The 15,323-nt window shown below is 41.3% G+C and overlaps 1 protein-coding gene and 1 long non-coding RNA gene across 2 annotated transcripts in view; one reads left to right on the top strand and one right to left on the bottom strand.

Moving 5' to 3' along the window:
* LOC144271551 (tropomodulin-3-like) overlaps positions 1 to 15,323 on the top strand; it is a 44,593-nt gene that overhangs the window by 12,705 nt on the left and 16,565 nt on the right. Inside the window, exons 2-3 of the mRNA XM_077828956.1 lie at positions 2,203 to 2,399; positions 3,953 to 4,109. Coding sequence (XP_077685082.1) covers positions 2,274 to 2,399; positions 3,953 to 4,109 — 283 coding nt within the window. The 5' untranslated portion in view covers positions 2,203 to 2,273. The remainder of the gene's footprint in view (positions 1 to 2,202; positions 2,400 to 3,952; positions 4,110 to 15,323) is intronic.
* The window catches only part of LOC144271553 (uncharacterized), a 29,664-nt gene continuing 29,044 nt past the window's right edge, over positions 14,704 to 15,323 (bottom strand). Inside the window, exon 3 of the long non-coding RNA XR_013347367.1 lies at positions 14,704 to 14,771. This is a non-coding gene — a long non-coding RNA (uncharacterized LOC144271553). The remainder of the gene's footprint in view (positions 14,772 to 15,323) is intronic.

The following is a 15,323-nucleotide window of genomic DNA, read 5'->3' as shown; positions in this document are numbered from 1 at the left end:
CAGGGGGGATTTCTTTATTTCTATTTACTTCTATTTTTTATTAAAAGCTTCTTGTAAGAAACTGAATGCTTTTTCATTGTTCTCAGATCCAAGGGTTTGGGTCTGTGGTCACCTGTGCAAATTGGTGAGGCTTTTTATCCAACATTTCCCAGGAAAGGGGTGGGTGCAAGTGTTGGGAGGATTGTTCATTGTTCTTAAGATCCAAGGGTCTGGGTCTGTAGTCACCTAGGCAAATTGGTGAGGCTTTTTACCAAACCTTGTCCAGGAAGTGGGGTGCAAGGTTTTGGGAAGTATTTTGGTAATTGACAAACTGCACATCAAGATGATTGGACTCCAAATCAATTTCATTGTATACTAATCCTGGGACCAAAGCATCTATTGGGAACAGAGGACAACTGAGTAGTATTTACTCTCTGTCCTAATGATTCCTTGCAGGACAAAGAAAAATAAGGGTAATAAAACTGAACATATCTTCATGCCCTTCAAGATTAAATATTTCACCAAATCAACGTTCAAGATTGTATCCACCATTTTCCTTTATTTTAATAACGGAGAAATGCTTTGGCTTATCAACCCACTCTTGTGGGGACCTGCATGAAAAACCTCCTAAGCTTATCTTTACCAGCTTAGGTCAAAAACTTCCCCAAGGTACAAAATATTCCTCCCGTTGTCCTTGGACTGGCCGCTACCACCACCAAACTAATACTGGTTACTGGGGAAGAGCTGTTTGGACGCGTCCTTCCCCCCAAAATACTTCCCAAAACCTTGCACCCCACTTCCTGGACAAGGTTTGGTAAAAAGCCTCACCAATTTGCCTAGGTGACTACAGACCCAGACCCTTGGATCTTAAGAACAATGAACAATCCTCCCAACACTTGCACCCACCCCTTTCCTGGGAAATGTTGGATAAAAAGCCTCACCAATTTGCACAGGTGACCACAGACCCAAACCCTTGGATCTGAGAACAATGAAAAAGCATTCAGTTTCTTACAAGAAGCTTTTAATAAAAAATAGAAGTAAATAGAAATAAAGAAATCCCCCCTGTAAAATCAGGATGGTAGATATCTTACAGGGTAATTAGATTCAAAAACATAGAGAACCCCTCTAGGCAAAACCTTAAGTTACAAAAAAGATACACAGACAGAAATAGTTATTCTATTCAGCACAATTCTTTTCTCAGCCATTTAAAGAAATCATAATCTAACGCATACCTAGCTAGATTACTTACTAAAAGTTCTAAGACTCCATTCCTGGTCTATCCCCGGCCAAGACCCAGCATACAGACAGACACAGACCCTTTGTTTTTCTCCCTCCTCCCAGCTTTTGAAAGTATCTTGTCTCCTCATTGGTCATTTTGGTCAGGTGCCAGCGAGGTTACCTTTAGCTTCTTAACCCTTTACAGGTGAGAGGAGCTTTCCCCTGGCCAGGAGGGATTTCAAAGGGGTTTACCCTTCCCTTTATATTTATGACAATATCTCTTGATCATCTGGCTACTGGTATTTAGGAAACTTAAAAAGAAAGAGTAGCTAAGCATTTTGACTATGTATTTGTCTTTAATCTGACACAGTCAAATGTTACTTATCAGTATACAACTCACTCAGCAGAAGTAGATGGCTAATTTCCTTTGCCATTATTGCTGACTCATGTCTTTGTTTATTACCTAATTAGTTTGTCTCCTTTACTGTGCCTTTTCTAATCAAGCTGTAAATATGACCTCCAACAAGAAAAATATAAAAGATCATTCTTAACTACCTACGGAAACTTTTGACGTCAGTTGCTTGCAAAAACTAATGACAATAGGAAGGCTTAGACTCGAGAAATACTGTTTCATAACTATTTTTGTCTTTTTCCAATCCTTTAGTATTGAGCGGCCTATTGATATCAGTAGAATAAGTAAAATTGGCACTATCAACATTATAAGTCAAAACTTGAATTTTTCATGATGCAGAGTGATTTGGTCGGGGGGTTGGAGATTTTTAAATGGCTACTAGGAGCCTAGCAGTGCTTAGATAGTTTGGTAATGGACATTTGATAAAAACCACAGGGCACTTATGATATGTGCTACTGTAGAACAGCAAAAATTGATGTATACATGTGATGGAGGGGGAAACTTTTCTGGAGGAAATGCGCTTGTACACTTGGAAGCAACACAGTGATTTTGAGAAAATGTCCTGAATTGTGCTCTTTTTATTCTTTCTGTAGCTCCATTTAACAACAGAACTCAGTCTCTATTAGAAGTTTGAAAAGCTTAGTGACTTTCTGCTACTCAAGACATGACACTTCCATTCCGAAAAGATTTGGACAAGTACAAGGATCTTGATGAGGATGACATTCTTGGCAAGCTATCAGAAGAAGAGCTGAAACAACTGGAAACTGTTCTGGATGACCTTGACCCTGAGGTGGGTATTGGGTAGCAAACAGCCCCTTTTGGTGGCACTGGTTAAGAAACTATGCTGACAGACTAGTGCCTCTTTCTTGAATTCATTTGATATGTACAGAACAGGTTTTCTAACCTGCTAAAGAAACACTACTAAAAATAAAGACTCATATCTCAAAGCTGTTTGTTTCCTGTTTGCAACATAACAACAACCAATGTAAAGCAAAATGACCATGAAGACCTTTTTGGGAATAATATATAATTATAGGAAGAAAAAATACAGTTGGTGGTGTTCCTGAAGGAAATTCTTTGTTTGAAAATGTTTCTAGCTTTATTATCCTGTTTCCAACATGTATTGATCACCATCTTTTTGTACCCCTGGTGGCCTCCTCTGTTGCATGTACTGATGATGAGGGGAAGGGTTGACTTCTTCTGCCTCCCAGTCCTGTTCTTTAGCTAGATTTGGGTTCTAGTTCCAGCTGTCAATTTAGGTTTAAGATTGATATAATCTCTGTAGACTTGTGACATTCAATCGTATTGTAATATACTAGTCAGTGTTGAATAACTTGATCTGTAGCAGAGTATTCTTGTGGGATGCCAGTAGTTATGTATGGTTGCTTACTTCTCATGTTGGTGACATGCATAATTTTTAACTGTGGGGAAACGGTCAAAATGCCTTTTTTTTTAAAAAAATGACCATCTGAAATCTCCCCCCTTACTTATGTAATGCTCCCTCCTTTCTATCTACATTTTTTCCTCGATTTTTTTCTATGACTTTCTCCTTTAATTCACATCATACCAGCAGTTGCAGAGGCCTTGAGTAAGATCAAGTCTCCTGCACAAAAGTGCTTCCCCATGTTGTTGGCTGCTGGCTGAGTTGGCTAGAATAGACAGTTGTCTTGTGAATTTGGAAAGTTGTAGATAGCGTCCTGACTGAGCACCCAAATGGGGTGAGTGGTTTTTATTCACTCTTCCCCATGCAAGTGAAGGGCGCATGCGTATTGAAAAGGAAATGTGAAATAACTACTGTGTGAGTCTAGAACAGGGATCGGCAACTTTTGGCATGCGGCCCGCCAGGGTAAGCCCCATGGCAGGCTGGGCCAGTTTGTTTACCTGCCGCATCCACAGGTTCAGCTGATTGCAGCTCCCAGGCCAGTGGGGGCTACGGGAAGCGGCACGGGCCAAGGGATGTGCTGGCTGCCGCTTCCCACAGCCCCTATTGGCCTGGAGCGATCGGCTGAACCTGCGAACGCGGCAGGTAAACAAACCGGCCCGGCCCGCCAGGGGGCTTACCCTGGCAGGCTGCGGGCCAAAGGTTGCCGATCCGTGGTCTAGAAGCTCTGGTACTCCGCAATCTAACTGTTTCAGTTTCTTAAAAACACTAATAATGCACAATATGCAATCCATTGTATGTAGACCTGGACTCCAAAAATAAATATTGGAGGGAGGTTCAAGATTTTCTGAAAAGTAGAATAGAATGAATGAATTTGATTTTCAGAAAGACTGAATTGAAGCTGACAACTTGTATACCAGGACTTTTGAAGCTTTGTCATAGTTCTTCCTTTTGTTTTGTAGAATGCACTTTTGCCAGCAGGCTTCCGACAGAAAGACCAGACTACTAAAAAGGCCTCAGGTGCTTTTGACAGAGAGGGACTCCTTGCTTATTTGGAGAAGGAAGCACTGGAACAAGAAGACAGGGAGGATTTTGTTCCTTTTACAGGGGAAAAGAAAGGTAAGAATGTCCTTAGCCAGCATGTTGACATCCATTCAGGAATGGACTTTACTGGTGTGATGCGTGGGCTGTTTTGACATTCTTCTTTGGGTAGAATAGCCAGCAACTCCCCTCAGCCAGTTTATTTGAAGTGTCATTCTCCCTGTCAGTAGTTGGAAATGCTCCGGTAGCTTACACCACCAATGCTCCAGAGAATTGCTTATGGACAATCCCATTAATAATTTGGTATTACGTTGGAATATAACAAGAAAATTCCATTGAAGCAACATGATCTAGTGGACTAAGCACAATATCAGGAGCTAGGAAGTCCTGAATTCAGGTTCCAGGCCTCCCACTTATCTGTTAGGGGAAGCAGAAAGCAGTTCCCATCTCTAAAACAGGAATTCTTACCTTGGAAAGGTGTCATTATCATTAGTTATTGTTTGTATAGTGGTTTGAAAATGTACATGTATTGTAGAGTAATAAACTGTATATATTACAAATAAAGCCACACTTATAACACTGGAGAAGTAGTAGAGGGGTCCATCATGGCGGTGGGGAGAGAGAAGAAAGAATGTAAATAGGATGGCCGCTAGTGGTCTTACTAAAAGCCACCTGGCATTGAAGAGATTGGATAGCAGTAAAAATGAGGGATGGCTGTGACTGACTTAAAAGGCAAAGCTTTTCTACAGCTTGGAGCCCAGTACAGCAAAAGGCATTATTGCCTTCCAATCCCAGATGATATGGTAGGATTCCTAGCAGAAAAATGGCCCAGAGCAAATTTAAATTTTTTACCCATGAAATTGTATTATGAGAAGGTTCATGCCCCATTTGTACTCTATTAGTGATTCAAGTTTCTGGTTTAAAAATATTTTTAGTACTTGCTGTTACTCTGCATTTTAGGAAAGTGTGTTGGGTTGGAATTTTATTGGGAATGCTTTAAAAAAAGACACAACACAAGACATGCTTACACCACAAAGAAAATGTTGCAGATGAAAACACGTATCTGGAGTACATATAATAAGTGTATATGATTTTATATATATATGCATACACATGCTCAAAGCTGATTCTGGTATCTAATCATTCCTACTTGCATAATTGTGTGTACAGTCAAATAGGATATAGCACTTGGAGATAGTGAAGAAAATTTCACTGTAAATCAACTCTGCTTCCCAATAATTTAAGAAAATGTCCAAGAGTCTGTGTCCTGGAGCATGATTTAGAATCAAAGTAAGTTTTCAAGTGTTTCTGACACTTCTAAAGCTTGGCTACAAATCACTATTGTCAAACAAATGTAAGTGCAGAAAAAACGTAATGGCTAATGTGAAAGTCTATTCAGAAATGCTACTTACTCATAAAGCCTCTGGAACTGAAATAATAATTAGTTTTTTTTTAAAAAAAACCCAAGATTTTGCTTAACAGCTCTGTGGTTCTGTCCTTATGGAACAGTTTCTTCCCTGGCCCAGATTTAAAATTGAGCCTGTCAATCTGTCCCCATTTATAAATTATGATTATGTTGGAAGGAATCAATGGACTTCAATTAATTCAATATTTTCCTTTTTGGGGGTGGGGGAGTTCCTGTCCTACTATTTGGTGCCTTCAGGCTCTGTTTTTCAACTGTATCTTGTACTCATTGGTTCAAAACACTAGATTCTAGCTTATCTGTTGGTGAATGAACAGCTGGTTCTGGATTTTCAGACTTTTCTGTACATTAATCTGCTTAATTTGCATATGCAATTATTGATTGCGCATAGCAATTAGATGCAGACATTTGGGTGAATATTTTCATATATAATGCCTGCAACTACAACAACCACCCCTCTTCTGCTTCTACTGGCTTGTATTTGGGTCTTTAGTGTGCTATTTAACCTATCTTGTTCTGTGTTTCTAACCTTAGTAAGGTTTCCCAGCACATAGTGCAAACAGTTTAAGGGTAAAAGGTGACTGTGAGAGAAGTCCTCTGGGTTTCCTTTCCCTAAAGGCCTTGTTTCTAGTCTAGCTGAGAAGGTTAGACATGGCTCCCTCTGGACCTCGTGGAAGCAGTCCTTAGTTTGGCTGGAAGGATCTAAGAGAGTAATAAAAGTAATGCTCGATTCTCTTTACTCCACTTACCACCCAGCCTGATAACTCTGCCTTCTCAGATTTCCCAGCTCTTGCTGGTCTGGAGAAGAAGATGTTTTAAATATGGTTTCACTCAGCTAGGGGAATGCCTTCTAAAGTTCCTCTGGCTTTCTTGTTATCAGCTTTGTAGACCAAAGCCATGCGATTAATTCTGGAAAATAGAAGGATCCAGCTGTAGTATAAATCATAGTGAATAAAGATCAAATGTCACTTCCTTTATGTAATGAAGTATTACTAGTGGCAACAAACTGTTCAGATATAGCAGTGTCATGCCAGCGTAGCCATTAAAGATCCCTTCACTCCTAAAAAGAGTGTTCTTATTTAATAACCTTCCTTATCTTTTTCCTTGAATACTAATTTTTAATTTTAAAAAAGGAATAAATGGAAAGAATATATTAAAAATATTGTAAAAAGTGAAACTAGGCACTTTTCAACAAAATGAGAGCTATGAAAACAGAATTTTTGCAGTGTATAGTAGTGAGGAATTTTATGCACGTCTTAGACAGCATAATTCTTTGTTACTCCTTTCTCCAGACCCCCACCCTCCAGCTCTGGTTTTATGATGCGGGGGAGGGGGAGGGATTTTTTTTTCTTGCGTGGGAGAGTGATGCTGACTGTCAAAATTCAACCTTAGCTTGCTGCCCCACTTCGACTGAGATTTTCAAAAAGTTGTCTGACTTCAGATACATTAATTTTTGGGTGCACAGCCTGAGACTTTAAGGGAACCTGATTTTCAGAAACTCTTCCCTGATCTTCCCAGCACTCTAAAAAAACCCCATCTTCTCGAGGGGTATAGCTACCAGTGCTGGGAGCACAGCATCCATCGCTGGTGCACTGTCTATACTTGCGCTTTACAGTGCTAAAACTTGCTGCACTCAGAGGAGTGTTTTTTCACACCCCAGAGCGAGAAAGTTGCAGTGCTGTAAAGTGCCAGTGTAGACAAGCCCTCAGTGTAACAGACAAACTTAAAACTTCGGTGAACTCAGTCTGAATAGGTGGAAACATGGAGTGGTAAGGAATGGGAATCTTGCTTAGCTGTTCAGTTAACCTAGCTTGACAATGTTTCCCACGCATCTTGTGACAAATCATTCTTGTCTAATGTGTGTTCAAGCTTATATTTTTACTAGGAATCTAAACTAGCTAGAATAAATTCTGATTTGGGCTGCTTCTGCTTCCCTATGTGCAGTTTTGTTGGGACAGAGACTTTACTACCAAATACAATAGAATAGAAACTGGTCTGAGTCTTATGTCTAACTCTCTGAATTTTTACTTAATTAGATGGGAAATCTATCCAGTTCTCTCTCCTCCCAAAAATACAAACCACACCTATCCTGTTTTACAGGGGCGGGCAAACTTTTTGGCCTGAGGGCCACATTGGGTTTCAGAAATTGTATGGAGGGCCGGTTAGGGGAGGGGGTCGTGACCTGACCCCCACCTCCTATCCAACCCCCACCCCGGGACCCCCGACCGTCCCTGGACCCCCACCCCTAACTGCCCCCTGCTGCCCCATCCAACCCCTCCTCTCATTCCTGACTGGCCCCCGGGACCCCTGCCCCATCCAGTCACCCCTGCTGCCCCATCCAACCCCCCCCCCATTGACTCCTCCCCCCCGGGACCCCTGCCCCCATTCAACCCCCTGTTCCTGCCCTGACCCCTATCCAGACTTGCGCCCTCTGACCACCACCCTGAACTCCCCTGCCCTCTATCCAACCCCCTGCTCCATGCCCCCTTACCGCACTGTCTGGAGCACTGGTGGCTGGGGGTGCTACAGCCGCGCCACCCGGCTGGAGCCGGGCCACGCTGCCACCGCACAGCACTGAGCACCGGGTCAGACCGGGCTCTGCAGCTGCCCTGCCCCAGGAGCTCACATCCCCGCCACCCAGAGCATTGTGCCGGCGGCGGAGCGAGCTGAGGCTGCAGGGGGGAGGGGACAGCGGGGGAGGGGCCATGGGCGAGCCTCCCTGGCCAGGAGCTCGGGGGCCGGGCGGGAGAGTCCTGCGGGCCGGATGTGGCCCGCGGGCCATAGTTTGCCCACCTCCTGATTTATATAAATCTTCTTTACCTTCGCCAATCAGCTACCTTGATTATAGGAAGCTTTACAAAAAGCCTATTTCCTATGGGATACTTATTTTAATGATCCCACCTTGTGCTGTAATCCTAGTGGATCTCGTAAGCTAATCAGGACTGTGCAGGGAACATGTGTCCACTCAGTGGTTCACCAATACCATTTCAATCTGGAGTCAGTTCTGAACTGATGTTCAACATGATGTTGGGGGCTTCTGTGCTGGTCCTGAGCACTTGAGATTATTCGAGTAGTATATGATGGGAGACGTTAGATACAATGTCCTGGCCACGCACAGACCCTGGTAACTTACACTCTGCCTGCCTAAATTCCCCTGCTGTTTGAATTGAATATGGTGTTCTTCACTTGTGTCTGAAATAATTTAGGGTTGACGTGCACTGTTAAACAACTGCATAATTAACCCCAGGGTTGTAACATGTCACGATTCCACTACAATTTAGTACCTTTAGCTACCTCATTGTCTTGTGAAACTTGATGAGCTTGAAATCGTATTGTGAAGCACTTGGTGGTAATGGGAGAAACAGGACTATAGAAGTGTGAAGCATAACAAATCATATGTAAAATGAGTACAGTATACTCTTTCTAGTGCTTGGCTCTGTTTCTAAAAGCGTACTATCAAACACCCACCCCTTCTAAAAAAACGACTTTGTTTTCAACCGGTTTTAAGAACTTGAAAGTCACATACTGTTCTGATTAAGTTTTGAAACATACAATAAGCCATTGTTGCCTGAAGAAATAATTCAGGCAAAAGATTGATGTAACACATTTTTCTTCCAGGAAGTGTCACTTTAAAAAGCTGCAGTAACTTCAGAACAAGTAGCTGTGTGTCTCCCTGCAAAAAGGCAAAAGCTCAAGGCTGGGAGTAAGGAGATCTGGGTTTTGTTCCTGGCTCTGAAACCAGTGTGTTTTTGGGCAAGCCACTTAACCTCTCATTGCCTGCTTCCCTAACGGTGAAATGTGATACTTGCCTAACCGCATAGGGTGATGTGAAGATTAATTTATTAATGCTTGTATTCCCTCTGAAATCATCATGTGGAAGGTGCTATGGTCTTACTTAATATTTAGCTAATATTTTGTAAATTAGGCTTTGCATCTCAAAAGCGTTACACTTTTCTAGTCCTTCCCTCCCACCACCTCTCCACACACTGCATTCTTACTATGGCTTCTTCACCTCATGGATTGACTGGTCATAAAACATTGTTTCTGCTTTAACATAACAGTAAATATGTTGGACTAAAAACTTTAGCTGTATGCATTATTTATCTGGATTGACCCAGGTCACTTGGCTTAAGTTGATTTAAATTTACTGTTGGCCTTTTTAGCATCAAGAATTATTCTGCAGGAAAATTCCCCCAATTGCAATTATACCCAATTTTTGTCTTTCAGACAAATGGCTAGTCTTTAAAGGAAATTCAGGGAACTATTCTGTGAAATGTGAGAGGTTAAAGGGGGTGTGGGAGGGGGACAGTGGTATTGTGAGGTGAAGTTACATGCCTAAAGATGCTTTGAGTTTAAGAGGAGGTGAAAGTTTAACAAATTGACACTTGGTTAAGTGCTGTTGTATTGCAAGACACGTTTACATGAAAGCTAGCATGAGAAAATGGATTTATATAGCTGGGAATTGGAAAAACTACACAAGTGCCTTTCAGAATTTTATTCTAATGAAGAATATGTAGTAAATATTGTTTCTGAATGCCCCATGGCTCTGTGAGGAAGAGATTTATCACCTGTATTTTACAAAGCTGGCATTCATTTGTGTTCAAAAGATGAGTACAAGAGTGGGTTGATAAGCCAAAGCATTTCTCCGTTATTAAAATAAAGGAAAATGGTGGATACAATCTTGAACGTTGATTTGGTGAAATATTTAATCTTGAAGGGCATGAAGATATGTTCAGTTTTATTACCCTTATTTTTCTTTGTTCTGCAAGGAATCATTAGGACTGAGAGTAAATACTACTCAGTTGTCCTCTGTTCCCAATAGATGCTTTGGTCCCAGGATTAGTATACAATGAAATTGATTTGGAGTCCAATCATCTTGATGTGCAGTTTGTCAATTACCACTAACTTCAATGAAAAAAGAAAAGGAGTACTTGTGGCACCGTAGAGACTAACCAATTTATTTGAGCATAAGCTTTCGTGAGGTAAGTGAGCTGTAGCTCATGAAAGCTTATGCTCAAATAAATTGGTTAGTCTCTAAGGTGCCAAAGTACTCCTTTTCTTTTTGCGAATACAGACTAACACGGCTGCTACTGTGAAACCTGTTTTAATATGGTGGACACATGTGAGTACTGATCAACACAATACTGTATCTATTAAAAGCCAGAGGCAGTATAGCATGTCTGTTGAAACCTAGACTAGTTGCCACCATGCATAGAATCATAGTACATAAAATGAGATTAGAAGGCGTGGGGAAGTCAAAGTACATTCTGTAGCCTGGAAAGTTTGGGTTACAACTGATCCTAAATACAATGGCAGGAAGCAAACAAAATAGATTGATCAAGATAAATAAGGTTTCAGAGTAGTAGCCTTGTTAGTTTGTATCTGCAAAAAGAAAAGGAGTACTTGTGGCACCTTAGAGACTAACCAATTTATTTGAGCATAAGCTTTTGTGAGCTACAGTTCACTTCATTGGATGCATTTAGTGGAAAATACAGTGGGGAGATTTATGTACACAGAGAACATGAAACAATGGGTGTTACCATACACACTGTAATGAGAGTGATCAGGTAAGGTGAGCTATTACCAGCAGGAGAGCGGGGTGGGGGTACCTTTTGTAGCGATGATCAAGGTGGGCCATTTCCAGCAGTTGACAAGAGCGTCTGAGGAACAGCCGGGGAGGGGGGGAAATAAACATGGGGAAATAGTTTCATTTTGTATAATGACCCATCCACTCACAGTGTCTAGTCAAGCCTAAGTTAATTGTATCCAGTTTGCGAATTAATTCCAATTCAGCAGTCTCTCGTTGGAGTCTGTTTTTGAAGGTTTTTTTTGTTGAAGAATTGCCACTTTGGTCCGTAATTAAGTGACCAAAGAGAGTGAAGTGTTCTTCGACTGATTTTTGAATGTTATAATTCTTGACGTCTGATTTGTGTCCATTTATTCTTTTACGTAGAGACTGTCCAGTTTGACCAATGTACGTGGCAGAGGGGCATTGCGGGCACATGATGGCATATATCACATTGGTAGATGTGCAGGTGAACAAGCCTCTGATAGTGTGGCTGATGTGATTTAGGCCCTATGATGGTGTCCCCGTATCGACTATAGAATAGATATGTGGACACAGTTGGCAATGGGCTTTGTTGCAAGATAAATAAGTATTTCAGTGGTGGTCAAATACTAACCATTTCTGTAATCTTCCTTTTTTTATATCACGTTGTTTATTAAATTCTGAAGTATCCCATGGTTTCCAAATAAGTAAAGTCTGTCACATTTCGTCATGTGATCAAACCCTTAAAAAATGGAATGTTTCCAGATAGTCAAAGAAGTGGTTTTCATAGCCCTCATGGGCTGATGTGCAGATGTGACTTTTTAAAAGTGCTTGTGTTAGTGTGCGTGTATAAAGAGAAAAATATCCCCATAGCTCTCTTGGCAGTGAGCCTCTAGTTAGATCATTGTTTCCTAAGATACAGAGGTCTTATCCTTGAAGTAACTGAACAAGACACTAAATTGTCTTGAAGTATTTGCTCATTACCTGAAAAATTAAGCTGCTTTCACATGTGCAATGTACAAGTGAACAGACATGATGACTGGTCTTGGCGAGATGACGTTTGTTGGAAACGTTCTCACAAAGGCTCTATCTACACAAGTCCTCTACCTGGGTTACACCCAAAACTGCTTCTAGCAGAGTTAAGCCGGATGGATTGGACTGGGCCTAACAATGTTAGAACTGCTTTAAAAACTGTTCGCTGCTGCCTCAGCAAGTGCTGAAGAGTAAGGAAGAAGCCTGAGGCTGCAAGTAAAGGGCAGGTGCAGTAGTCCTCACTCTCTGACCTCTCAATTTTTGTATTTTTTTTTTTACCAGACCAACCAGGCACATTTTTAATTTATAAAAACAGTTTTTGTTTTTCACAAAAATGTCTCTACTTTCCTATTCCTCCCACACCTAGTTTGCAGGTTACCCTAAAGGGCTCAAGTGAGACACAGGAGGCATAGAGAGTCTTCAGCAGGCCCTCTGCTAGAGTGAATTTCATCCTGTGAGAGAGACCACCATCTTCTTCCTTCCTCTCTGACATCCTCCTCCTCTTAAACGGGTTCCTAGGCTGTGGTGCACAAAGCACTTCCAGGGGGTCTGTGAAAAGGTAGCTGGTCGCCCCATGCTGGACTCCCTCCTCCTCTGCCTCTAGCTATGAGAAGCAGAAGGGGAGATGAAATAAAGAGCCAAAGCTGGGGGGTCGGGAGGGAATCACCGTGCTTACTGCATTAAAGGCAGCTAAACATCCATTCCTTACATTACTTACCATGGCAACGTTTGCTGTAGTTGCCACAGGGATGTTATGCATTCATGAATGTGCCATAAAACCAGCTCTGTTAAGAAGTGATCTAAACTATGTAAGTTTGAGAAACTGTGACTTAAATGATAAACTAACCGAAGGTTGATCACACACATGCAGGGGCGCTGAAACAGGGGATCAGGAGGCTATGGCCCCCCCCTTACTTTTTACCGACCGTAAGAGTGAGTGATGGGGGAAGGGGCGGGGTCTTGGAGGAAGGGCAGCCCAGGGGCAGGGGAGGGGCGGGGCCACAGTTTGGGCACCTGTGGACCCTCCCCTCCCTTTTATGGTGCTCTCACAGCTCCTTCACAAGTACAATTTCTAGCTTTGCTCTAAAGACCTACTAACAAAAATATATCCAGCAGAAGCCAGTGTTTGACTCCTTCATTTGATAACTTTATTAAAGCACACTTTCTGAACTTACTAGACAGAGAAATGTACACTCATCCCCACAAAGCTGTACCATCTCACAAACCTTTGCCCACTTTTCTTCCATTTAGCTCAAATCCCTGCCTCCTGATCTTAAGAAGTAGATGAGAGCGCTGACTTCCAGAGTCTTATGATAGAGTCCAATGGGAAGATTGTCAGAGGAACAATCTGTACTGGCAGTTTCAGAATATGCAGAATTAAAACTTTGAAACAAACTTATACAACTATTTATCACCTTATCTATATAAATATGGACTTTTGTGCTGATAAAACCGGTTCAAAAATTGCATGAAGTCCTGAGGTGCCCTGGGGATTGTGGGTTTTTAGCAGGAAGTCACAGTTCACAGGAAAAGCCCACTTAATATGTGGAGAAGGGGAAATGAACAGGAAACCCACTGACTCTGCAGATCAAATGTGACATGCTTATGCATTCACTTCTTTAACAAGCCTGCAGTTATTTAGAAAACAAAACTTTACCTCCTTTCAGTTTTCAGGTTTTTTTTCCCTTTTGGGTTCTGATGTTCTGAGGCTTATTTACCAATCTGTAAATGTTACCAAGTGCCTCATCTTAATTAAAATTATTTATACAAAATAACTGCAACAATAGATACCAAATACTCTATAAAATCCTGCATATCCTGCCCTGGATGGTTACTTAAAAACGTGACCAAGCAAGTGACATGTTTTCCCATATATTAATATTTATTAGTAGATAGGGTATTAACAGACAATCATTTTGGTTCTCAGCATGTGATGCTGACAAAAATCAAATCAACGCTTTTACAACATCAGATATCACTTAATTCCCCCTAATCTCCCATTCATTCCAAGGTTCTGTTCAGCATGAATCAGGAGTGTAACATCACTTTTTCTTGATTGCTCTGTGGGCATCAAGGATCACATGGCATCTATAAAGGAGCCAGGAGGAGTGCATTACCAACTACTATATCATGACTATATTCAGTACAGTAGTGTAAGAAAATAGGTTTGCTGTCTCCTTTCAGATGTGCACAGAACATCCCATGAGTTAATGTTCCCTATTGTACAACTCCCCAAAATGAGAATACTTAGAAATGAAAATGCTTCATGATGCTGGCACTGGTTTGTTTGTGGCTTAGGGTGCCTTGTTATACCAACTACATGTATGTGGAGGAAAACCAAAAATCAATAGACGGCTCTTTAATCTGTTGCTGTGGTGGTGCATCAGTGCATTATAGAGAGCACAACAAACAACCATAATCATTCGTGGGCATTTTATTGCTGCCTGTGTTCACTGTAGCATGTGGATTCTGTCTTCATGCATGAGATTCTGAATTTTAAAACCAAAGTTTTTTAAACATCCCACAATTCAAAACAAAAACACACCAATAAAATCCCATGTCACTGAGGTATTTAAAAAGTCTAAACTTAATCTCATTCCAAACAGCAAGTTACAAATATTTATATTCAAAATGAGGAAAATATCTTGGATGCTTGGCTTGTGACCTACCTAGCCTGCCCCTGGTGCACGATGGGCTGTCACAGTGGAGCTGGGACTAGCCAGCATGACTGAGGAATCTGAAAGAAAGAATGTTTTAGATGAGAATATTGAATTAGGCACATATTGCTGATGTGGAATTGAGATTTTATGTTGGGGTTACTTAATAGTATTGAAATGGTCCTAACTAAGTTCTAAGTTTGAATGTTAATGTGAATAGTATTGTAGCACTTGCAAAGGACCTAATGTCCTTTGCAAGAAGAGTGACTGAAAGATGCACTAGATTTGACGGTTTATGGTGTATTACAACAATCTGTAACCCCCTAACAACCCCTCCTCCTCCAAACTGCTTTTTTCCTCCCCTGCCCCCTTCCTTTTCTGCCTGTGACTGAAGGTGTTAATGGGCCACTTCACCTTGAATGGTCCCTTGAAATATGCGTTAACTACTTATACTAAACAATCTGTTCCACCTTGTAGTTAGCAATGACTAAGGTTAAGATTTTGTCAGTTATTTTTAGTAAAAGTCAGGGACAGATCACAGCTCTGTGAATTTTTGTTTATTCCCTGTCCCTGACTTTTACTAAAAATAATGGGGGGGGAGGCTTGCTAAAGTAACGGAGGTCCGGTAAAGT

Source organism: Eretmochelys imbricata, chromosome 10 (genome assembly GCF_965152235.1).
Source record: "Eretmochelys imbricata isolate rEreImb1 chromosome 10, rEreImb1.hap1, whole genome shotgun sequence".
In the NCBI taxonomy this organism is placed as follows: Eukaryota; Metazoa; Chordata; order Testudines; family Cheloniidae; genus Eretmochelys; species Eretmochelys imbricata.
The sequence above is the reverse complement of the archived record's forward strand: the minus strand, read 5'-3'. Positions and strand labels throughout refer to the sequence as shown.